The sequence below is a fragment of the Bombyx mandarina genome, chromosome 19 (genome assembly GCF_030267445.1).
Source record: "Bombyx mandarina strain Sakado chromosome 19, ASM3026744v2".
In the NCBI taxonomy this organism is placed as follows: domain Eukaryota; kingdom Metazoa; phylum Arthropoda; class Insecta; order Lepidoptera; family Bombycidae; genus Bombyx; species Bombyx mandarina.
The window spans coordinates 3,551,316-3,577,082 of record NC_143225.1 but is presented as its reverse complement, the minus strand read 5'-3'; the positions used below and the strand labels follow the sequence as shown (position 1 = coordinate 3,577,082).

Sequence of the window (25,767 nt, the reverse complement as noted above, 5' to 3'; positions counted from 1 at the left end):
ATATGTAAAAAAAGAAACAAATCCTCAATTATAATACTTTATTATAACCGAATATACATACAATAATTAAAATGTAATTGTGACCTAGATAATGTGCAATGTTAAGAATTTTCATTAACAAAACATCTAAAATGTCGTGTTCTGTGCTTTTATTAGCTTTCGTGAACAGATAGCTATTATGTTCAATTGACGAAGGGCGTGACGTAAGCATTTTCGGTATCAGCCTTCTTCATTCTGACGAGCATCCTGAAATAAATAATAAAAACCACTTTTTATCCTTTAAATCCTTAGACGCGCACCGCATTCATAATGACATTGTCTAAAACGTTTAGCCGTCAACTCGTAATTTATACTAGAGGTCCCGCAGTAGTCGAAATTCGACTATAATTAATTGAAATTGTAAGTTTGTACACTATTATGATTGTATTTTATACTTCTATAATCACAAATTTCGTCAAGACTACATTATAAAAAATATTAACAAACACAAACAATATTTAATCTATTCTCAATTTGACAACAGACGTCAAAAACAAAAGTTTGACAATAAATAGTATGCATGCGTGTGTGCGTCAAACACATGGTATGTAGTGTATGTAATGTTTTCTTTATTGATTTAATGTATCTTTTATGCATTATCCTTTAAAATTATTAGCATTGTGCACTTCTTCTCTATATTCTCTATAAGTGTGGAAAATTTCAAACTCCTCCGTCCGCGCAATTTTCGTAAGAAGGGATACAAAGTTTTTGCTTCGCGTATTAATATATATGTAGATAGAGGCGTTGGTTTAATAAATAATAGTTTAAAAAAAACCAACAAAATACGCTTTTATAGAAAATCGAACTAAAAAAAATAGAGAATAAATTTTAATAAATTTGAATTAAAAATAGTGTAAGAAAAAATGATTTTATTATAAAAAGCGTGGGGTGCTTTTCAGGATATTATCAAAATAACCCTTCTACTCATATCTGTTCATAAAATATTTACAACTACTGAAATCTGAAATCATTTTGATCTACTACTGAAATATTTTTTTCTTACACAATTTTAAATTCAAATATATTTTCTATTTTTTAGTTGGATTTTCTATAAAAGCGTATTTTGTTAGTTTTATAAAACTATTATTTATTTTTAATTTTTTAGCTGAATTACAAATTTTTAAATTTTTTTTTTTTTTTTTTAAATATTGAATTGTCATCGGTCCTTAATAAGTACCAAACTCGAGTTAATCCGACGTTTTGAAGGGGGTTAAAATCATGTTCAAAGATTCCGTTACAAATATACCTAGTCAGGTCATAAGTATTGTCACACAGTAAAAACTTTTCTTTTAGAATGCTGCCCACAAAAAAGTTTATTGAATTCGAATTTCGAATTGTTCATGAAAATAAAAATGTATACTTCTAGAATTTTACTCATTTTTAAATATGGCGTGGACGCTTAAAGAAGACCGTGTTGCAGTTATTGCGTTGCATCGTTGCGGTTACGCGCCAATTCAAATTTTTAACATACTGAAAAATTTGAATATAACCAAAAGATTCGTTTATCGTACCATCAAACGATACAATGAAGACTCTAGTGTAGATGACAGGTCAAGAAGTGGTGGCCCTCGGTCTGTTAGGACTCCAGCAGTGATAAAAGCTGTGAAGGCGCGAATTCAAAGAAATCCCAAACGTAAGCAGAAACTGTTGGCCCCTTCAGATGGGGTTAAGCAGAACCACGGTGAAAAGGGTGTTAAATGAAGACTTAGGGCTTCGGGCATATCGAAGAAAAACAGGACATCGTTTGAATGCTCGTCTAATGGACCTGAGACTGAAGAGATGCCGCGCTTTGTTGAAGCGGTACGCGGGAAAAAAATATCGGGAAATTCTTTTTTCGGATGAAAACATTTTTACCGTAGAAGAGAGCTACAACAAACAAAATGATAAGGTGTACGCACACAGTAGTGAAGAAGCGAGCAACCGTATTCCGCGTGTCCAATGAGGTCATTTTCCATCCTCGCTCATGGTATGGTTGGGAGTTTCTTATTGGGGCTTAACAGAGGTACATTTTTGTGAGAAAGGTGTAAAAACGAATGCAGTTGTGTAGTTGTAAAATATAGTCCTGACGAACCTTGTGGAACCTGTTTTTCATACCATGTTCAATAACAGGCACTGGGTATTCCAACAAGATTCGGCGCCAGCTCATAGAGCGAAGAGCACACAAGACTGGCTGGCGGCGCGTGAAATCGACTTCATCCGGCACGAAGACTGGCCCTCCTCCAGTCCAGATTTGAATCCGTTAGATTACAAGATATGGCAACACTTGGAGGAAAAGGCGTGCTCAAAGCCTCATCCCAATTTGGAGTCACTCAAGACACCCTTGATTAAGGTAGCCGCCGATATTGACATGGACCTCGTTCGTGCTGCGATAGACGACTGGCCGCGCAGATTGAAGGCCTGTATTCAAAATCACGGAGGTCATTTTGAATAAACTTTAGTGTCATAAAAATCTATGTTTTGTTAAGTTCATTTTGGTATATGAATGGTTACATAATGAATAAACTTGTTTCAATTATTTTACATTAAACATGTGACAGAATTTATGACCTGACTAGGTACATACTAACATACATACGTCTGAAGCTAATAAAAGCGTATTAAAAAGCTTCAGATTGCCTTTAGTTAAGACTTCCATTTTATTCTGAATCGATATTGTAGACAAAAAACAAGAGAGAAAAATATGACGCCGTTGGCCGTTATTGTCAACAGAACCCGCAATGGACGCAAAACATTCGACTCAGTCTAACTTTAGTTCAATTCTATCAGACTGTGTAAACTGAAACCGTACTTACAGTTTCATGTGCGCTATCTCCACAAGTAAAACGGCCGGGGCGAGCAGCATTCCATACAAGGTCGCCAGCATGGCCGGGTACATGTCGGTTATGCCGACGCTACTGAACGTGGAGACAGTTCCGGAGCAACGAGGCCTGGGCACGTGCAGACGGTGGTGTATAGCCGCTTGGATTCCCGACTCGCGGATCTTGAGGAAGCTAAATGTAGACGCGCCAAATGAGATTACCACAAATACGACGTAATGATGAACAAGTTTAGTATTAGATTAGATTAGATGGGTTTTCATTCTAATCATAGCTTTGCAAATAAGCCTCGATTGAGTGGTGGACGGATGAACATCAGCTTTGCCAGGGATATGGTTAAATCGGTGCCCAGTACCGAGAATTGGTTTCGAACCACGTTTGTATCATGACAAGTCGCTCAGGAAACGACGGAAAATGAAGAAAATTGTCTCTTGGGAATGCTTCTTGTTTGCACACAGCTATTCTAGGCAGCTAGCATTAATACTGCTCAAGCTGGTGGTACAACCTCCATGGAAGAAACGGTTTAAGCCATAGAGGGAACCCAAAGGATTATTGACCATCCGAAAGACCCTTATTTGTTTGGACTCAAATACAAGTAATGCCGAACTGGAAATGAGAACAGTACTCCACGAGAGGATGAACCTGAAAAAGTTGAGTAAGACTCTTTGACCAGAAGACAAGTACCACTTGCTTCCGTTGGGGACTCCCATTATTAAAGCTATTCACCAATGAAATGTCCTTACTTTATTTTGAACAGGTCTTTGAAAGGTGACCTTTTCTGTCCGGGCACCCAGGGATCGATTTCGTTAATGTAATCGATTTCCACCAGGTCGCACTTCTCGTCCTCTCGGTACGTCTCCTGAATCAGCCTGTAACCCGGATTCAATTCCATGTGGAACGCGAATAGCCCCTGCGAAGAACGTTGGTTTTTGGTCGACAGTAAAATTCTCGGATTTTCAAGCGATGCGGCCATGACGATGCTGAAATCTCTTAGGCACCGCATCAGATGGTGAGCTTTTTCATTAGTAGATAGGGCAAAAAAGGAAACAATCTAAACTAATGTATTTCTTAAAAAAAAATACTTTCAATACCTACAGAATAATTTACGAGAATTCAGCGACTTGGGGTCGCGATTTTTTAAATTATTTAGTTTTATTTTTAGTTTGGTATAAGTATATATAAGTATAGGTGTATCATGTAGCTTGTTGACTATTTTTTTATGTTAATTGTGTCTTGAGTAAATAATTATATTATTTTAGAGAAATAATAATAATGACAGTTCATGATAATAAAGCTATAATGTTCAAATTTTACTTTATCAAAATTCTTTCTAATGTTCCAAAAGATCTCGACGAGGATGGGATTCGAACCCACGCGTGCAGAGCACATTGGATTAGCAGTCCAACGCCTTAACCACTCGGCCACCTCGTCAGCTTATCAGTTGTATAAATTAAAGGTATATTACGCAACCACTGGAATAAACATGACATTAGCTTATTTACGCAATTGTTTTTAATTGTTAATGCAGAAGTTTTAAATACAATTTATCGATATTACGTAATATCCAGCATGAATTGGGTTTAAACTATGTTTTTGATCGGGACTTGTGTTGGAGAGAACAAACTTAATTCAATTGTTAAGAGATTACTTCAGTAGCTACTTCAAATAAAGTAAGATAAAAAAAACCGCTATAGTTTTGAAATTACACCTCATAAATCGTGTATATAAGAACTATAAACTAAATCATAAAATAATCTAGGCGGATTTTCGGACAAGTTTCCCATGAGGTAAGTAAGTTTCAAGGTGACTGAGTTTATTAAAATTTAAACAAATAATTACTATTTTATTTAAACAAATGTGAAATATATTTTCTATGAATTCCTTTTTACGCTATTACTACTGGATAAGTATGTACTGAATACAGAAGCAGTTTTTATACATCATAATTATATATTTTTTTAAATTGAAAATGGGCAAAAGAATTCACGGTCTCATAGACATGGGAGCCTCGATTGTATTAGCTGTCTCACTCTACATTTGGTTGAGTTGGATGCTAAGCAACAGAAATAAACATAGACCGACGCGTTGCTTCTCACAAAACGCCTTACGCAATTTAATGAACAGTTCCAATTACTTGTCACCGTGTTTTAATATTCCTCTTTAACATTCCAACAAGGTAAACTGGAGAATTAAAAAAAACGCATAGGTAAAGTATGACAATAGCGTATTCTAAACCGAATCTTCTCAATGGGTCGCGCTTCCGATCCTGCGATATTCTTATACTATATTTCTTGCTAGGGCTAGTGTTAGTAAATTCTCTCAGGTCGAGCACGTTAGCTCACCTACCGGTCCGGATGTATCTGGAATAGTCTCTTAGGCTACCAGCTAATAGGTAGGTAAAAAAAATTGTTCCAAAAACATATGCCTAAGTAAAAAAAAAATAGATACTAAATAATATGAAACGTGTTTGGTACTATTTAATTTATTTAAATGACTAGCTTTAACCCGTGACTCCGTCCGCGTGGAAATACTTTGGTATAACGCTAAATTTTACTCCCACTTCATTTACATAGAAAGTGAAAATATTTTTGAATTATTAGGAGGATGTTAAGGAGCCATTTAAACCCCTATTTTGAAACATTCTTTATTGGTGATCCACTTGCCTTACCGTGATGTTATAGCCTTCCTCAATAAATGGGCTATCTAACACTGAAATAATTTTTCAAATCGGACCATTAGTTCCTGAGATTAGCGCGTTCAAACAAACAAACCTTCGGCTTTATAATATTAGTATAGATTTCCTCCGAACAATGTGTTCACGTTTATCATCTTCGAAGGCTGACGAGCACACAATGTACCTGATAGTGAATCGTCACTGCTTCCTGGACAATGTCAACCTCACCAATGTCATGGTTGTTGCCAGGTCATAGCCTACCGTTCACTGGTCTTTTTAAAGTTAGCTTTAAGCGTGGAGGAGACTCCAAAGGCGAACGATTCCGTTACATAATATTATTAGCATTTACATAGCAATCCACTTTTTTATTTATTTATTGCTTAGATGGGTGGATGAGCTCACAGCCCACTTGGTGTTAAGTGGTTACTGGAGCCCATAGACATCTACAACGTAAATGCGCCACCCACCTCGAGATATAAGTTATAAGGTCTCAAGTATAGTTACAACGGCTGGCCCTCCCTTCAAACCGAAACGCATTTATGCTTCACGGTAGAAATAGGCGTGGTGGTGGTGCCTACCCACGCGGACTCAGTAGAGGTCCTACCACCGGTAAGATACAACCACCATTAAAATAAAATAAAAATATCCTTGGGGCTTTTTTTTTCTCCGGATGAAATATGTATCCTACATGATTTTCGTAGGTCATTTCATAGGTTGCGTAGTTGAGATGTGAAACTAACAAACAAACAAACAAATTTACTCTCGCGTTCTAATATCATGGATCATTTCAAATAAATACATTTCGCACTAACCTTCCTTATTTTCTCCACTCCATCTTCCATGCTGTAGAAATTGGGCTTCTTGCCTTTGGGCGCAATTTTCTTGTCGTAAATAGCTTTTCTTATTGGATCATTTAATTTCTGGAAAATAGATCTCAAACTTCTCACAAAAATTTACAAAAGCATTATTAAATACATTGTAAAAAATTAATTCGTTTGCAAATATTGCATAATATATTTATTAAAATTAATGACAAAATCTTAAGTAACTTTCTTACTGCTAGATCTAAAAAGGTGTTTACCATTAAATGTGCCCTCACGAACGGCAACACTACTACAATTATATTGCGAATAAAGACCAACCTAACTTTTCGTGGGAACGCGAGGAGAGAAGTTGTGTGAATTGTTTTTTTTTTTTTAATTTAAAGTGTTTCTTCAGGATCAAACGTGTGTCAACGGTTTATTTGCCATTTACAAACGGTGAAAGTGCACAAACGTGTGAAAATGAGACAAGATCTCTGGACATGGCTTCTCTGATTCTTTCAAAAAGTCCACTGAACTTTAAATAAATATATAGCCACGTTTTTACTGAAACTTTATTTCATCCCATTTTATGTCGTTTCATTCGTAATTTAATTTCATTCCAATTGATTAAGGTCTCAATTTAATAATAATAAATCAAATTCATCTCGAATTGCCATACTTAAAGAAAAAGAAGAAAAAATTCCCATCACTGATGTTTTGGGATTAGCTCAATTTTTTTTTTCGGCAAGCAAAACTTAAAAAGGATAGTAGGCATTGCTTTAAAAGCTCCTCCGATAGAATCATTAAAATTGTTTGTGATTGTTACAGAACCGCAAAACTGACATCATTAACTCAAATTCAAATCGCACAATTTTTACTGGTGGTAGGACCTCTTGTGAGTCCGCACGGGTAGGTACCACCACCCTGTTGTATTTAAATATGAGCCTTTATACATAGTCTGTGCATTTCTTGTAATGTGAACTGTCACATTAACTACTCTGTGTCTATACAAAAAGTACTCTGTTGGTCGTCGCTCTAAGGGTGGATTCGACCAAACTTAAATTTATACACGAGTAACTATACAAGAGGAATAACCTATTCCATGATTTTAATCTCGAGTAAAACCATAGTCGTTTTTCCACGTAAACTTGCGCTAGGAATAACAATACGCGAATAGCAGAGTTAATGGTGAACGAAAATAAAATCCGGCAAATAAATGTTGTTGTACAACGGCATAGTGTAAGAGCGTACAAGCTTAAACTCGATTTTGCCGTATTTTAGTGTGAAAAAGTAGCGGTAGTGTAAAAGTTATCTAGCTGTCAAACGTGTTATTTTTATTTGTTGTTTGTTTGAGGGAATTGTCAAGTTTTGTCGTGTGGTTTTATCTTTTTTCGTTTAAAAGTTGCATTATACAACGCCAGACTATTAATAATAATTTAATGCATTGCGTTGACTTGAAATAAAAACAGAATAAATATTTATGAAATGACGATTGAACTGACTGACGCCATTACTTTATTCTAGGAATAGCTCCGTTATTCCGTGCGAAACGGCGGTATAGTAACAATTCCCGAATAGGCCCACTATTCTTAGAATTGTAGATGGTAAAACGTAAAATTGATTTACTCTCGATTAACTGACGAGTTATTCTAAGAATAAGATTTACTCTTGTTTGGTCGAATCCACCCTAAGTGTGTTCTCAGTGTGTTTTATGCCCGTATCTTTAGACGTTTCGTAAAATAGTCCTCCACTCTTAACTCATCCGATGATGCTCGAGAATTCCCTCCAAACTTACTCGAGTTTGGTATTTTTAGTCGACCATTACAATATTCCTCAACTGTCCTCGAGTGAGGTAATAATGATGAAAATTTGATCAAGCTAGCATCAAACACATAGAGTTCTGTAGTCTATGGTCATTGTTTAATGTCAAAGTCAAGCTGCCGCTGTCTGTTTGACACTAGATGAACTTGTTTGATGTTTTGGTTGCTGAGTTATTCGCATAGAGTAAGATTATATATAACCTAAGTTATTCGTAAATATGTGTGCGTGCGGTAAATCTGAAAGTGTATTATTTATTTTCTAACCTATTATTATTTTAGATTTCGGATCCGGCTTTGTATTTTTATTCGCCGCTTTTGTGTGATTTTGGTTGCATCGTGTTGTTGAAGTGCTTTTCCACAACCACCAGTTTATTATTATATAAATAAAACTTATAATCGCATTGACTTTATTTATCAGGTAGTAAGCAAAATATGTCTCTTATGTAGGTAAATAAAATAAAGAGTTTCAAATGTCTAACCTCGAACTATTTACTTTATTAATAAATATTATCAAACTTAAATTATCAAAATATGCGGGAATCATGCACAGATCCAGGCCATTGCACAACAATATCATATATTTCCATTTGTGGTCCACATACTATTTGGACATTGATAGAAAACCAGCCTTGAGGAACGTTCAAGGTACGTCGCGACGTACCTTGACTTGACAGTTCGCTTACTTCACTCCGGTTAGGAAATTTTTCCAAGGACGTTTGAGTGGAGTTTATTTTTACGACTAATCATACCAAAACGCGCGTTGGAGGTTGAGTCGAGTCGAGTTAAGCTCGTTAAAACGACTAAAGATACGGGTGTTAATCTCTCAATTAAACCAATGTTAATACTATCCTTTTATTTAATTGAAAACCCATAAAACACATCACGCCCGGCCTATTTCTGCCGTGAAGCAGTAATGCGTTTCGGTTTGAAGGATGGGGCAGCCGTTGTAACTATACTTGAGACCTTAGAACTTATATCTCAAGGTGGGTGGCGCATTTACGTTGTAGATGTCTATGGGCTCCAGTAACCACTTAACACCAGGTGGGCTGTGAGCTCGTCCACCAATGTAAGCAATCATAAAAAAAAAGGTATAAAATATCCAATGCGCGCGACAGATTTTTACGTACCTCTACTATACGCTATTTTTCAAATATGACTACTCCGCAAAAGTCCTAGAAGAATTTATGGAGACTTTTTTTATGTATTGCTTATATTGGTGGACGAGTTCACAGCCCACCTGGTGTTAAATGGTTACTGGAGCCCATAGACATCTACAACGCAAATGCGCTACCCACCCTGAGATATAAGTTGTAAGGTCTCAGTATAGTTACAACGGCTACCCCGCCCTTCAAACCGAAACGCATTACTGCTTCACGGCAGAAATAGGCAGGACGGTGGTACTTACCCGCGCGGACTCACAACAGGTCCTACCACCAGTAAAAAACCATACTCACTTTAAAAAAGTACCGATTATATTCAAAGTCACTGGCTCCAAGTTTTAACGGAGAGTTCAGGAGGTCTGGCAAAGACCTGACCGAAGAACTCGGAGCTCTTAATAAGACAACTATGTTGGCTGAATACGCAGCGTACAGTATCGTCAGGGCCACGAAGAGTATCAATGTCACGCATCTCCCTACAAATGAAGTATTTTACTTAGATTTTTGTATTGGCATCGTAAGAACAGTTTTGAGGTCCGTTTAAATGAAAATGTTAAGTTTATTTCTATACAAGTAAAAAAGCGTTAAAATTTATTTTATTACTAATTAAAAAAAGTATTGTCTTAATGGGTGGATGAGCTCACGACTGACCTGGTGTTAAGTGGTTACCGGAGCCCTTAAACATCTACATCAGTCTTTCTCAAAGTGGGCGATAACGCCCCCCTGGGGGCGTTTGAAACCTAGAGGGGGGCGTTAAGGGGCCCAGGAAAAAACGGGGGGCGTTGATGTGGGTTAGGGGGGCGCTGTAAAATTTGTAATTTCATTTACTTAATTTACCCATTACCGTCCAATGTCAAATAGTATAGTAAGCCTAAACAGCTCACTTATTGTAAACATTGTTTACTATTTTCTTTCTATATAATAATAGGTTGGGGAAAAAGTTTCTTCGCATTTTTTAAGAACATTCACAACATTTTTTAATATAGTTTATTCACATTTAACTAAAGTATGTCGGTACCATTTTGTTCGATAACTTTTTGCCATCTTGTAGGTAGGGACATGATCCCATTGCTATAGAAAATTTGGGGCTTCTGATCAAAATACCGCGACAATTGGTTTTGGCAGTCCTCTCGTCATGTTAACCTGACACTGCCTAAAGAATTCTGAAGAGACCGAAACAGGTAGAAATCTGAAGGTGCAAGGTCAGGACTATACGGCGGATGCATTAACACCTCCCAGCCAAGCTCTCTTAATTTTTGCTGAGTGGCTAAAGATGTGTGAGGTCTAGCGTTATCGTGATGAAAAACCACACCCCTTCTGTTGATTAATTCCGGCCGCTTTCTCTCAACTTCTTGCTTTAATCTCATCAGTTGTTCGCAGTAGAGTTCAGAATCGATGGTCCTGTCTGGTGGTAACAGCTCATAATGTATAATGCCCTTCCAATCCCACCACACAGGCAGCATCACCTTTTTGCGAGTTAACCCGGGTCTTGTCAGAGTCTGTGAAGCCTGACCGGCCTTTGACCACAACTTTTCTCGTACGTTCTTGTCGTACGTGATCCACTTTTCATCACCAGTTATCAGTTATCAGCCTCTTCAAAAATGGTTAGATTTCATTACGTCGTAATAAAGAATCACAAATGAGTACACGGTTCATTAGGTTCCTTTCAGTGAGCTTTTTTGTGTACCCAGTTTTTTTCAAATGCGCCATAACTATTTTGTGGTCAATTCCCAGTTCTTCAGTTACGTCGTAACTACTGATATGCCGATCTTTTCCCCACTTTTTCAAAAATGGCATCAATTTTATCCGTAATAGGGCGACCAGAGCGACGTGCATTTTTGACATCAACATTTTCGAATTGAAAACGCTTAAACCAAATTTGTGCTATTCTCACAGACACTGCACTAGGTCCATAAACATCGCAATATTTTTTCACAGCTGGCGTTGCTTTTTTACCTTTTTTGTAGTAAAATTTTAAAATGTATCGAATATCTTCATTAGATTCACTCATCTTGACAGTACGAAAAATAAATAAAATCACACATCTTCCTAATTTTAATTTGGAATTATCTTCTTTCGAACTTAAACTTTTAATCATACCAAAACCAGCCAGATACAAATAGTATAGCCAAGGAGATTTTATTACAAGTTCATACATTTTTAAGCTATTGCATAGCTTTTATCGCGGGCCTTGAGCGCGGCGACCGAATCATGAAATTCCGTAACGAAAAAAACCTAACATCCCTCACTCCGGCTACCATGTAGCTCGCGTTCAACACATTCACACGTTGCGCTTGTGTAGTGTTTGTGAATAAGCGCGTGGCGTGACGTCACACTGCATGCGCATCATGAAAAGTGAGCACATTTCTCTCTCGCGCGGTTTAGCTTATGAGTGTGAAGGGGACAGTTAAGGTTTTGCCTTTACTAAGGTTTAATATAGCGTGGTCTTGTTTTATTGTTGTTTTAATATTAAATTATCATTGTCTAATTATAATGTCATAAGTTGATAAAAAATGCTATGCAATAGCTTTACCGCCGCAGTTCCCGAGTGCCACACGTTTTTTTTTTGTCAAGAGGAAATCGCTGGACTTCCGCCCTTCACTGGGGATGGAGGGCGGGGCATGTTGGAGTCGAACCGACAAAAACCTCTTGTCGCTCAACAACTAGCATCCAAACCTCGCATGAGACAGAGCTCATGAAAAGGCAAAGGGGGGAAAGTGAAGCGTTTAGGGCGGAGCACATCTCTCCCGTCACCCTCCCCCTCGGGACGCCGGACTGGTGATCGTCGACGCCACGACCACCAGCCCTCTCGGTCGGCAGGCTGTCCGAAGCCCGCCTATATGGCGCCGGTTAGAATGGTCTATCCTACGGAATAGTGGGTTGAGGATAGCCGGCCTTCCATCGCCCGGATGCTCATGCGTAAAACGTGTGCAGATCAGCATGCACGTCGTCTTCTTAGGCCCCCTTCGCCGGTCCCCAGGCCGACATGTGAGGGAGATCCGAAATACTTAGAGGGCCAGGGCTTGGGCGAGATTCGCCTCCCTGGACCCCGCTCGATGGCGGCGGGCCTGTGCATCTCTCACGCGCCCCACCGCCTCCTTTAGCGAGATGGTGCACTCGGAGAAGTCGAGCATCGCCTTCACGACTCGTCGTCACCGAGCATCGATGCCAGAACACTCGGCAACGACAAGTCGTTTCCTATTTTTGCGACGAGGACACGCCGCCGCCCCTCCCATGCGGGGCAGGCGACGAGCGTATGCTCTGCCGTGTCCGGGTCGCAACCACAATGGTGGCACTCTGCCGTCGGCTCGGCTCCGATCCGGTGCAGGGACTCACCGAAGCAACCATGCCCAGTGAGTACCTGCTTGAGCCGGAAAGTGAGGCGTCCTCTGTCACGATTCACCCAATTCACAAGAACCGGGCGAATCGCCTCGACGGTCCTACGACCAGCCGCCTGGACCATGACTCCAACACGGACCGCCGAGATTGGGCCCTCCGCGCTCTGACCACACCGGAGCTGGGACGCGCCACGCCCCGGGCACGAAGGTTAGCCCACCACTGATAGTCAGCGGCGGGCGCCTCTGCCTCCAGGATCCAAGGCAGCGTCCCAGCCAGTACACACGCCGCCTCGAAAGAGATGGTGCGATAACCACGGCTGATCCTGACCACGATGGTGCGTTGCGGCCGTTGCAGCAACTTCGCTACCCCCACGGCTAGTGACTGGCCCCACGTGGGCGCCTTGTATAAGGCGCGTCACCTGGTCAGGCCCCCCGATGTTGGGAAGAAGCCGGTTTAACACGCCGGCCACCCCCAACAAACGAGGGAACAGGTTCTGAAAGTGAACACGGAAGGTCCAACGACTGTCCAGAATGAGGCCGAGGTACTTCAACTGCACCCCGACCCGATACGGACGCCTCCAACCACGATATGGGCATCGACAGGTGGCACTCTCCACGGCCTGTGGAACCACATGGCCTCGGTTATACTGAGTGTCACGTCGAGGCCTAAGCTCCTGATTTTGCCGATGACATGCGCCACCCCAGCGGTGGCAAGACGAGCAAACTCAGCAAAACTCTCCCCCGAGACATGACCAGCGTGTCGTCTGCGTAACAGATTACGCTTAGGCCCGGGAGGAGGGCACCTCTCAGTACCCAGTCATACCCGATATTCCACAAAAAGGGGCCGAGCACCGACCCCTGTGGAACACCGCGCACGGCCGGGAACCTGTACACGATCCCACCGTGCTCAGTACACGTAACCGATCTGTCCTCCAAGTAGGAAGCCACCAGTCGGCGAAGGTAGGGGGGCACTCCGTGTCTTACCAGGGGCATTTTTTTAAATAAAAGAACACTTAATGCGGCATAACTATAATAGTTAGACATATGCTGTCGCGACACTTTTTGTAAATAGTAATGTTTTTTACAAAGTCGTAGTACATTATTTTATTCTATCATCAATAGTTTTCGTAGGGCACGCGACGTAAATAATATTTTAGGTAAATAATTTTTACACCTTGGGTTATTGGAGTTTTAGTAAGGATACCTAATTTTTTTCAAAAAAGAATATAGCCTATGTCACTCGGGAATAGTGAAGCTTCCAAACAGTGAAAGAATTTTTCAAATCGGTTTTGTAGTTTCGGAGCCTATTGAATACAAACAAACAAATCTTTCCTCTTTATAATATTAGTATAGATATTAATTATTACAAATAATAAAAACGCTGACTTAAGCGGGCGGTTTTTATTTGAACCAGTTCTAAATTATAAAATAAAATTATATGAAAAATTACCCATATTTATCTGTAATACGAAATGATATTAATTTATTTTTCCTAGTTTCCTTCCTTCTTGCGTCGATAATCCTCAGTTCTGAGGGTCGTGGCCTCCTCTAATAACTTTCTCCTGCATCATCTTGCGCCATTCCTGCCTGTCCTCGGCTGTGTGGATAGCAACGTGGACTGAGGTATTGAGAGTGGAGCGTATTTGGTCCGACCAGCGCATTGGATTTCTGCCTCTGTGCCTTCTCGCCTGTTACCAGCTGCTTTTCCAGATTGTCACCTCTCTTTCTGGCGATATGTCCAAAGATCTCGAAACTCCTCCGCGCGCATGTAGTGCGGAGGTGCATTGGAATCTTGAGCTCGGTAAGAATGGATTCGTTGGTTCTGTGTTCTGTCCAACGAATCCCGAGCATTTTCCTCCGGCACCACATCTCAAACGCGTCGATGCGTTGGCGGTCGGCTTTCTTGAGGGTCCAAGTCTGTGCGCCGTAGAGAAAAATGCCACCCAAACACGGTCCATTTGGAACATAGCTCTCTTTGCCATACTGATTCGCCTTCTGAGGTCCTTTTCGGAGGATCCATTACTAGCTATGACGGAGCCCAGATAAATGAAATCCTCTACGACTTCCAGGTTTAGCTTATTCGTAGTTTAATAAGTTATTATTGTTAGTAGTATTATTTACTAGTCGAAATATAAATTTTTAATTATCTTATGATGAGAATCTTATATTAATGAGAAAGATATTCAACAAAAATAGTTTCGTTCTAATAAATTAGCATAGTAATAGTACAGTGAACTAGCAATTTATTTTGGTAATTCTGAATTTAAACAAACATATTGATGAGAAGAATTCATTTTTACTTTGCAAATTTGTAAATATACGCTCTGTAGCAATGTACGGACATATAATAATATGAAGAAACATTAATAGCATCTACAAATATATATGTACTACGTTGTACTACATTTACTAAAATTAATACATCATTTATTAATTAAATTAATGAAATTGTGGTTTTAAAGTTTTAGGGGTGTATAAAAAATAGGGGGCGCTGAAAAATAATTGATTTTCAAAGGGGGCGGTAAAAGAAATAAGTTTGATAATCACTGATCTACATCGTAAAAGCCGGCATGGAAGTGAAGATATGAGTTCTAATGTCTCAGTTTTAACTGTAAAACCGGCTATCCTACCCTTCAAACCGAAACGCATTACTGCTTCACGGCCGAAATAGGTAGGGTGCTGATACCTAACCGACTCACAAGACGTCCTACCACCAGTAAGAACTTAATTAGTAGTACCATAAGAAATGGAAGTTCCAATGCATCTAGAACCAACGGTAGGCGCCGACTTGGCTGTGGCCCTAACATTGCTGAAGTCCATGGGCGACGGTAACCACTCATCATCAGGTGGGCCGTATGCCCGTCTACCTAAATAAAAGCTTTAATAGGATCTTAAAATGTGACTAAAACTAATTCAGTTACTGCTAGCGCCTGTGGCATGTCTTTACAAACAATATTTAGGTGATTTTTTATGAATACCCACTCACCTGCGGCATATCTTGGCTCAAGGGTACACCCTTGTTGGAGTACAGCCCCAATGATTAGTATCAACACGTCTGCCCATGACCCGTCCAATTGCAGTGGATGCTAGAATTATATAGGTACCGTTCGTTTAGAAATATATTAAGTATATGCGCAAAGCATGTTAATTTTACTTTATCAATTTGAGACATTGGCACATACATACATGTACGTTTGGTTTTTATTAATTATTTATATATTTAACATTATGTGGACAATTTTTTTGTTTAATTAACAGTCACTATTTTTGCTATTTAATTTTTTTTGTCTCGAGCGTAGACATTTATAATTTTTGTTCTTTAAAAAACCTTCCATGAAAAGGTTAATGTAGTACATACTAATCTTTAATATTTCTGCAAATTTGTTAATTAGTTAAAATAAACGAGCTACAGTTTCTTAAGATCGCCATCGAAGTAGAGTTCATCCATACTACCTGTAGCCACTGCGGTCATCCACAGTGAGTTTCCAACGGTCTTTTTTGTCACGTATCATCCGGCTATGGAATGAGCTCCCCTCCACGGTGTTTCCCGAGCGCTATGACATGTCCTTCTTCAAACGAGGCTTGTGGTGAGTATTAAGCGGTAGGCAGCGGCTTGGCTCTGCCCTTGGCATTGCTGAAGTCCATGGGCGACGGTAACAACTCACCATCAGGTGGGCCGTGTGCTCGTCTGCCTCCAAGGGCAATAAAAAAATAAATAAATAAAAGATCCAAGGGCAATAAAAAAATAAAAGATAATGTTAAAACGCGCATTATCGGAGATGAAAAACCATCAATAACATTATTAAAATTATTCCAAAAAGGAACTTAACATGTTTAAAATCGTATTTTAAAATTAACATATGGTAATATAGAGCTTTTAAGGTTGTTTTTTTTTGCCCGTGTAGGCAGACGAGCATACGGCCCACCTGATGGTGAGTGGTTAACGCCGCCCATGGACTTCAGCAATGCCTGGGGCAGAGCCAAGTCGCCGCCTACCGTTAAGTACTCTCCACAAGCCTCGTTTTAAGAAGGATATGTCATAGCGCTCGGGAAACGCCGTGGAGGGGAGCTCATTCCAAAGCTGGATGGCAAAAAGGATCTCTGGAAACGCACTGTGGATGAACGTAGTGGCTCCAGGTAGTATGGATGAACTCTAATCCGGTGGCGGGCGGTGCAGTAAAGTCACCGTTTCAAAGTTCCGTCAAGTTCAGAAGTAATTCCAAAAATTCGGAATCATTCTTGCTCCAAAGCAGTGAGTCATTTTCGCCGTTTTGATTTCGTACATAGAGTGAATTGAATTCGAGACTACACCACATTAACAAACTAAGCTTAAATCGTTAATATTTCACTCACCATTCCCATGCTGGCTTCCCATTTGGAAGTCACATACAAAAACCCAGAGCAACCGAGCACGCATATCAATATGGCTAACCAGACATTAGTATTGAACGGTAATGCGAAGATATTGGAGATGTATGCCAGAGGCGGCTCCCGAAAGACGAACCTCACCGCCGTAGAACCCACCATTGCTATATAATCAACGCGATCCATTCGTTCCTGTGTGAAGATGGTTAAAGTACCTAAAATAGGATATTTAATTAACTAATAATCACTAGCTGTTGGTATTTTGAGCCGGCAATGTACTGTGTACACCAGCGGTCGGGGAACCGGGGTAAATTACCCCAAATGGGGTAAAATGCTATTTTGGGGGGTAAAAATGAAACTTTTGTGAGTAAAAAGTATTTATTGAAGTGAAACTTCTTTAGAGTCGTTGTGATTTCAAACTCGATAAAACGAAATGAAACTCCTCAACTGTATATTACATATATTACTATTATTACCGATAAGTAATACTGGGTATTACATTGATAAATTGAATAAGTGATGTTTAAATTAAATTTTTAGTTATTGTTTTCTTTTCAAAATTATCATGGGGGCTATTATTATAGCATTATATTATACATATTTGTAAGATGCTAAAAAGAAGCGATTTCGTTTTTTTTGTTGTTCTTCGCCATGGGGTAATATCAACTTACACAAAAATATTTTGGGGTAATAATTTAAAAAGTTCCCCGACCGCTAGTGTACAGTTTTTAATCGATGGTATAAGTTAAGCTTATTTTTAATAGATCAATACACAGAATAACTCACGGCCCACTTGCCGTTAAGGGTTACAGGAGTCAGCAGACGATAGCGATGACTATTTTTATTTTTTATTTCTTTGATGGGTGGACGAACTCACAGCCCACCTGGGGTCAAGTAGCTACCGGAGCCCATAGACATCTATAACGTAAATGCGCCACCCACTTTGAGATATAAGTTTTAAGGTCTCAGTATAGTTACAACGGCTGCCCAACCCTTCAAACCGAAACGCAATGCTGCTTCACGGCAGAAATAGGCGGGGTGGCGGTACCTACCCATGCGGACTAACAAGGTCGTACCACCAGTAAAAATATTGTTAAATTCGACAAGTTCTATCTTCAAATATAGAATTAAATGAATAATTATTACATTTGCGGATATCGTATTGATATATAGTACGTTATATCACTGTTATAATAGAAACGAATCTAGTAATACTTTATATGTTAAATCGGTAAAAAGACTAAAGCCATAAACCGTGCCATAAAATTAGACCTAAATTTTAAAGAAAATTATTACCCTCCTTCGGCAATCGAATCGAGTCGAGTCTTCATCTGTCTATTATCTTTTATATATCTGTATATATAAAAATGAATTGCTGTTCGTTAGTCTCGCTAAAACTTGAGAACGGCTGTACCGATTTGGCTAATTTTGGTCTTGAATTATTTGTGGAAGTCCAGAGAAGGTTTAAAAGTTAGATAAATATGAAAATGCTCAGAATTAAATAAAAATAACAATTTTGTTTTTCCTTTGATGTGTCACCCATCAGACAAAAGTATACAAAAGCTTAGGTCTTTTATTTATCGATTGAGGCACTACGAAGTCTGCCGGGTCAGCTAGTAGGAATTAAAATACATTACCTAGATCAGCTTCTTTCTTAATCAAATGATCGACGACACCCTGCCATCTCCCTTGCTTGTCTCTGTAGCCCCAAGTGTGTGTAAACATTAATTTTTCAGTCGCATTCAACATTTCAAAGCAAATTCTGACGATGGCATATGACATTTTCGTTATTGAATCTTGATGAAGATTCCTTTAAAGAATCGAAAGTGTTTTATAGTTAAAAATTTGTGAAACTGCGTACGAATAATAATATACTAAAGATGTAGACGTATTGTGAACCTATGCATTACTAGTCTGCCTGTTATTGCCGCGGTAATGGGGGGCATTCTCTGTGTGATGCCTTCATGGTATACAGTATCCGCTTTACACTAGACGGACTGTGAGCTCATGAATGTGAATTATCAAGTAAATAAAAAACGCGAAAACCGACGTAAAATGAACTCAGTAGCTTAGTCCGTAATACCATCATAAGGACATATTTTAAAAGACTTCAAAATAGAGAATAGTAGGAGAACTGGCACCAATTTTTGGGTAGGTATTTCAGGAAAGCTAAAAACTTGTTCCATACCACTCCTGATACACTCAAACTACAGACATGGCTGGGGGTCTAAATAAACACTTAATATTTTTTTTTTTTCAAGAAATATGTTTGTGGCAACATGCAATTTATGTTGTAGTTTTATGTTTAAAAAATAATTAAAAATTAAGCCAGATAATTTATTCCTAGGCTAAATAAACCTATTTAGCCCCGCTACTCATCAGCCAGGTCTGTAGTTCCGAGTTGGGGTGTATCAGGAGAGGTATGGACCAAGTTTTCAGCTTGCCTCCCAAAAATTGGTGCCAGCTCTCGGACTAGAACTTTTTTTTTGCCTACCTCAAGTTATGACGGGCCATTCTGGCTTTACTGGGAGTGTAGATAAAGCTCACGGAGCTCGGCCTAATAGAATTTGCTAATACCTTCCTAGCAAGAGCAGTGCTTCGCTGAATCTACCACCGGATCGAAATCGCGGTCCAGTGGAAGATCCGGGAGGGAACTCAGTGGGTTATGACTGTGGCTTAAAATACACGTCGAACTATTTCGATGATAAAACGGTTACCAGTGCTAATAATGCCTAAAAGCATCGGGAGTGGATCGGGAGGATCCGAAAGGTCGTGCTTAGGGTGACAGCGACTGTGTTGTCCGTTCGTCTGAGTCGGGTATAATAATAAATAAATAAATATTTACTAACATTCACGCCACGTTAAATGGTCCCGTGATAAGTTCGTAAAGAACCTGTGTTACAGGTACCAGATAACGGATATAAATGTAAGATTTTTATTATACACATACATATATTTAATAGACATCCATAACCCTGGAAAAGACATTTATATTTATCATACAAATATCTTCCCTTGGCGGGATTCGAACCCGCGACCTCCTTGTGTAGTGACCATGTCACTTACCACTACACCAGACGGCCGTTAAATGTATGTAATTCGACAAACATACTACATAGAAAGTGAACGTTTTCAATTCGGTTCGCGTGTTGTTTTTATTCAAATCCTGTCACAAATTTTATAAATATATATGGTAGATTTGGTTGGTTCCACGGTGTTTTTGAAATGATAACGTCATCATTGCGACGCCATTCTCTTCATCATCATCATTGCTTTCCATAGTGACAGTAATCAAGGCTCATTATTCCAATGAATTCCATTTATTGCATCTCGAGTGTACAACGATAAAAACAAAGAGCTCTGCCTCAGTCGGCTGCTCGAGTCGGAATGTTTCCTAAATTTGTTTTGTGAGACAATAGTCACTCGTATTTGTAGTAGAAAGTGGAGATAGCTTAGTCATGAACTCCCTTGAATACCGTCTTAAACAGTTGTTGACATGCGTAACATTACGGAAATAGTTAATTTTAACTATTTTTAGTTAACTAAATAAGGGAAGTTGCGCCGACATACCTATATAATATGTTTTAATGTTTATACTTTTCTATTGCTCATTTCACATTCGCATCTTAGTCGAAAACTACATACACATAATAACAACTGATGAATATTATTTTCTCCAAATTATTTTCTCTAGGGCAGCTTCAGAAATAAAATAAAGGTTCAACTCGATAAGACTCAAGAGAATCTTTTAGTTTTAGCTCACCTTTTTCTATATTGCAGGTTAGGTTAGGAAATAACTGTCAAACTGAAGAACGGATGCGAAACGTAATTTTTTTGTCATCTTTAAAGGCAGAGGAGAAACATGAACCACGTGAAGGTCAATCAAGATCACAATTGGGAATATGAATCTACTTAAACGAGAAATATTTAAGCTAAGTTTGTTAAGTGAAAAAGGTTTTCTTTTAGCGGCTTTCAGTTTATTTCCCTTTTTCAAATAGAAATACTTTCATGTGGCCTATGTTATGCTTTTAAAAACTATGTCTACAATTTTCCAGAACATTCCCAAATACCAGTTATTTCGATAAACGTTTTTGATATTTGCCAACAGATGGCGTTACTCGTATTGACAACAATATGTTCAAAGTACGACAATCAGAACAGGCTTGTTTGTAAATAACAAAATTCCGTGAATACATAACTGATTCAATCTGTACCTTTAACATAGCCTGTTTTTGATAAAATCGCCATAATCATTAACATAAACAGCCATTTAATTTTCATATAATCTCATGAATATGAATACGTATTGTAAGACATCGTTTTGATATCAGAAATATTCACGTTATATTGTAGTTATTGTTGTTACAAAAACAAGATGCTACGATGTATAAAAAAGACAAATGTCATCTTTATAGCATAAAGCGGAAAGGTGATTGTCTTTTATCTATCACTTGGAGATACGTCGTTTTTATTATAGCATAGTAAATAAATTCACATTTTATTCATAAGGTTTCATGATAGACAATTTTCAACGTTAATTTCTGAGGTTGAAGGCCTATTCTTCTATATGAATAAATAATAGATTTGCCGTTTTGATCTTGTAAAATTGTAAGTAATTTACCGCGTAAATTCCACACAATATTGAATAGAAAATTTGAGGACCTGTTTTAGGACATTGTTGAACTTCTAATTATAATAATTAATCAAATACTTTTTATCACGAAACTAGCACATACGAGTCTTTTTTAAATTTAACTTAAAAACCTTTTCTTTTTTTAGTTGCTTATATTTTTCGTAATTTATGTATGGACTTTATTATTATTATTGAAACCATTATAGTCGACAGTAAGTTAATAAAATACAGTTTTCTGATTAATCTAAAATACTCACATTCTGTCGTCCATATATTTTCTTGTTTCATTACTATCCGTTATAACATTTACCATTGTCAAAGTGTGCCTTTTCAAATTAACTCTTCTAGAAGATAAAACTTTATTTTTTGTGTAATCTTCTATTTCGCCTATTTTGTGGACTTTTTCTTTTAAGCTAATATTAGGATCATTTGTGTCAATGCTAGTTGAATTTTCTTTCGGCGCGACTGAAGAAGCTGTTAAGTTTTTCGGGTAATATTTATATGACCACATAGATCTGTTATTAAAGTATGTTATATTGGAGCTCTCCGAAATTTTGTACACTGTAACAAAAACAAAAACTTTTTTTATGTTAACCGGCGCCAAAATGCCTCAAAATCCGGCCGGTGTTACCGGATCTCATAGAGATAAAACGTGAATTAATTTTGAATGAATAGTATACCTAAGTTTAAAGAGCATTAACATAATGTGTATGTTAATTATAACTATTTATAATTTAAAAAAATATATTTTTAAATGGTTATCTGATCTGGACGATTGTATATTGAGACAGATCCTTGTTCTGTTTTTCCTACCTATTCGTTAGTAGCCTAACAGGGGCTGTTCCAGCTGTGCTGGGACGAGTAGGTGAGCTCACGGGCATTACCTGAGAGAATTAGTAACACTAGCCCCAGCAAGAGCAGTGCTTCGCAAAATCTACCACCGGATCGTAATCGGGACCCACTGGGAAGACTGGGAAGACCCAGTGGGAAAGAAAGAAAATCGGTGAGCAAGATAATATCATTTTCGACGCTTCAAAAACTTTACACCAATACACCAAAACGAACAGCAATTCATTTTTATATATATAGATAGAAGATAGATAAAGGCGAAATTAAACTATCAACTGTTTACAATAAGGTTTACAATATTCATAATAATAATAATATATACATATGAATCATGATAGATATTTTGCAAGATATTATTCCTATAATATAGCTTAATATTATACAACGGAATATGATGCATGATTTGCAATTTGCAATTCGTCGAAAATGCATTGAAAAACTTGACTTTAGAACGAATCAGTATTACGTCACATTAATGCAGAGTTTTTACTCAAGCCCAGGCAAACGGAAATACCAGATGCCAATACGTTAGGTAAACGAATATTGACCGATCAAACTTTATTTGCGGTTGCAAAATCAGAAAATATTCTATTTAGCATTATATTTTATAGAGTGAGAAATTTTTGGCTTATTTTAAATGCAAATCTGTTTGCCAAAAAAGAGAAAAATAGATAATATACCTACTCATAGTATGTACTGTAGAATTTAGTTATTTTAAATTATATTGGTGTGGAATACAACAATTATTTTTATGTACCGATGTCCATACCTAAGTGACGTAGTTTCCGCACTAAAATTTACGTTTTTTTTTTGTTATTGCTTAGATGGGTGGACGAACTCACAGCCAACCTGGTGTTAAGTGGTTACTGGAGCCCATAGACATCCGCAACGTAAATGCGCCACCCACCTTGAGATACAAGTTCTAAGGTCTCAAGCATAGTTACAACGGCTGCCCCGCTCTTCAAACCGAAACGCATTACTGCTTCACGGCAGAAATAGGCAAGGTGGTGGCACCCAGCCGCGCGGACTCACAAGAGGTCCTACCTTACGTCAATTATAATTATCATTTTGAACTTATCGTTACGCCAGCCGACAGTGCTTTTCTCCGCTGACGTTTATTGCAATAATAGACTGGTACTAGAAAGATAATAAAGATATATAAAAATACTACGGCATTAAAAACCCACCTTCTTCGAATAAAACCTCGTCTTCATTAATTCGTTTGGCTATAACAACGTCACTGTCAACCAGGACATCCAATTTTCTCAATACATCCGTATTGTGTCCATATGAATTGATCAACAGCCATCGGTACGGCGATTTGAAGCAACCTTCGCCGTTCGCCTATAGAAAATTTAAAAACCAGAGAACAAGATCCGGTTAGGCACTCAATAAAAATAAATCGTCGATTCGCTGATAAATTAAGTTAATTAATTAAACGAGTAATCTATATATATATAAATGAATTGCTGTTCGTTAGTCTCTAATTTTGGTCTTGAATTATTTGAGGAAGTTCAGAGAAGGTTTAAAAGGTAGATAAATATGAAAATGCTCGGAATTAAATAAATTAAACAATTTTGTTTTTCCTTTGATGTGTCCCCCGTCGGACGGATTTCTTTTGTTAGTTTTAAGTTTATTTTATACAAAAGTTTAGGTCTTTTATTTATCGATTGAGGAACTGCGAAGTCTGCCGGGTCAGCTAGTATATCAATAAATTACAAAATGTATCCAATGCCTTTTAATTTGAAGCAACCTTATTTGAAAGCCCTATATTGAGAGACAAGCGCTTTATAACAATAACAATGATAAATAACTGGGAACAAATCACGCACGGACAACCGTCCCGAATAACATCGTGGTATAAAAATGAAGTCCGTAAAAATATAATTTGCGTAATTAATGGTGGTAGGACCTCTTGTGAGTCCGCACGGGTAGGCACCACCACTCTGCCTATTTCTGCCGTGAAGCAGTAATGCGTTTCGGTTTGAAGGGCGGGGCAGCCGTTGTAACTATACTTGAGACCTTAGAACTGATATCTCAAGGTGGGTGGCGCATTTACGTCGTAGATGTCTATGGGCTTCCAGTAACCACTTAAGAACCAGGTGGGCTGTGTGTTCGTCCACCCATCAAAACAATAAAAAAATGCCGAACTTTTCTACTGAGTCTTTTTGGTCGACAAAAAAAAGGTACCTTCATCAAAAAATCTTCAGTATCTCCACAATCGAAATCGGCTACAATCAAACAATGTTGTAGGAAATATTCGGTACGATTCCGTTGTAGTGACTTGGCAACATTTATTCCAATTTTATTAAGCATCTTCGTTAATTCCTTTACCTCAACTGAAATAGATTGATGTAAGATCACATTACAATAAACGCTACAAAAATGGTTAAGCTAGATAGGGTAGCTAAGATTTCAGATAGCTTTCTGCATTTGAAAAAATATACTACTAATAATGAATGTATATAGCATATAATAAATGCTTTTTGTTTTGCATCGGAATACGATGTTACCATTTAAGAAGCATCAAGCAATTCCAGATCAATATTCGAATTTCCTGATAGAGCAAAAAAGGGTTCACAAAATTCAGCCTACTTCTGGATTTCCAAAAAGACGAATTAGAAACTATCTGCATCCAATTAGTTTCTGGGATGTTTGTTCCCTTTTTTTTCCTGCCTATTCTAGTAACTTTGAGGGGTCACTTTAAATTCAAGGAATGAGTTTGTTTTCTACTATACATGCAATGTAAGTCCAATGCCGTACAGAAGAAAATCTTACTAATCAATGCTTATTGATATGATTACTGACAATAGCCAACTGACAACATCAGCTATACACATTTATTCGCTATTAAATAATTTAATTTGTATTATGTATTCGTAAAAGATCCGGGATTACTCACAATCGTCCCAACACAAATTCGGAGCTAATACCGATGTTGGCTTCCAATTGTGATTCGCAAAAGATCCAATAATATTGATTTTATTATAACATGTAACTAGCGCGCAATAAAATAAAATAAACAAAATCTTCGGTGACATTTTTCGTGTATTTGTCGAAGCTCCGTCAGATAATGTGTCGTTTCTATGCGTAACATCAGATCGCTTAGTTATGTATTATGCAAAAGTGGCCTAATGTTTGTGATATGACGGATAATCACGCTCAAAGTTTTTGTTATTTGTATATACTGGTATAACTGGTGGTAGGACGTCTTATGAGTCCGCACGGGTAGGTACCACCACCCTGCCTATTTCTGGCGTGAAGTAATGCGTT

At 38.2% G+C, this 25,767-nt stretch overlaps 1 protein-coding gene and 1 non-coding gene across 2 annotated transcripts; both read right to left on the bottom strand.

The window, feature by feature from the left end:
- Positions 1 to 21: 21 nt before the first annotated feature.
- LOC114239334 (ionotropic receptor 84a) lies at positions 22 to 25,767 on the bottom strand. The gene is made up of 12 exons (XM_089735075.1): positions 25,397 to 25,767; positions 24,685 to 24,833; positions 23,682 to 23,838; positions 21,903 to 22,206; positions 18,650 to 18,822; positions 17,001 to 17,227; positions 15,634 to 15,733; positions 9,607 to 9,785; positions 6,342 to 6,449; positions 3,599 to 3,765; positions 2,832 to 3,029; positions 22 to 246 (listed from the first exon to the last, which is right to left on the bottom strand). Exons 1-12 carry the CDS (start codon positions 25,533 to 25,535, stop codon positions 183 to 185), a joined length of 1,965 nt encoding a protein of 654 aa, XP_089591201.1. The 5' UTR covers positions 25,536 to 25,767; the 3' UTR covers positions 22 to 182.
- Positions 4,205 to 4,286, bottom strand: TRNAS-GCU (transfer RNA serine (anticodon GCU)). Its single transcript has one exon. It is a non-coding gene; the product is annotated as a tRNA-Ser (tRNA).

What these genes read in the sequence shown, in the direction of transcription:
- LOC114239334 (XM_089735075.1), bottom strand. Translation starts at nt 25,535, where the DNA reads ATGTCACCGAAGATTTTGTTTATTTTATTTTATTGCGCGCTAGTTACA. An exon ending in CTGAAGATTTTTTGATGAAG is followed by an intron (nt 23,839 to 24,684) that starts GTACCTTTTTTT and finishes AATTTTCTATAG; the next exon opens with GCGAACGGCGAAGGTTGCTT. An exon ending in CGAGGTTTTATTCGAAGAAG is followed by an intron (nt 22,207 to 23,681) that starts GTGGGTTTTTAA and finishes TTTTTGTTACAG; the next exon opens with TGTACAAAATTTCGGAGAGC.